Source organism: Arachis ipaensis, chromosome B07 (assembly GCF_000816755.2).
Source record: "Arachis ipaensis cultivar K30076 chromosome B07, Araip1.1, whole genome shotgun sequence".
In the NCBI taxonomy this organism is placed as follows: domain Eukaryota; kingdom Viridiplantae; phylum Streptophyta; class Magnoliopsida; order Fabales; family Fabaceae; genus Arachis; species Arachis ipaensis.
In genome coordinates this window covers 1,663,206-1,663,610 of record NC_029791.2, presented here as the reverse complement: position 1 = coordinate 1,663,610, position 405 = coordinate 1,663,206, and the positions used below count along the sequence as shown (strand labels likewise).

At 30.6% G+C, this 405-nt stretch overlaps 1 protein-coding gene across 1 annotated transcript in view; it reads left to right on the top strand.

Annotated features, from left to right (window-relative positions):
- The window catches only part of LOC107606454 (ABC transporter C family member 3), a 7,134-nt gene continuing 6,904 nt past the window's right edge, over nucleotides 176–405 (top strand). The window contains exon 1 of the mRNA XM_016308516.1: nucleotides 176–198. Coding sequence (XP_016164002.1) covers nucleotides 176–198 — 23 coding nt within the window. The remainder of the gene's footprint in view (nucleotides 199–405) is intronic.

Below are 405 nucleotides of genomic sequence, written 5' to 3'. Positions count from 1 at the left end.
AGATCCGATAAGAAATTAGAATGAAATTCTGCTCTAACCCGTCTTAATCCGAGCATGCACGCCTCTGTTACGGGAATCTTTGAATTCAGTAATTCAGCCACATCAAAACATGACATACATTACATCACACTTCATGATCATGCACGTCCAAAACACTTTAAAGTTTAAACAAATAATGGACTCAAATTTCCAACACACGTATTTGACTCTCTGTTCTTTCTCTTCTTTTTCTCTGTTATGCTGGGACCATCACTATACATTTACTCTATAATAATATACAATTTCTTAATCATTTTCTTCATTTTTAAACAATATAAAGGCTAATTATTAATATTTTTCCTTTTTTAACGAGAAAGATGATTACTAGATTAATCTAAGAGAATATAATATATATCATTAGTGGAC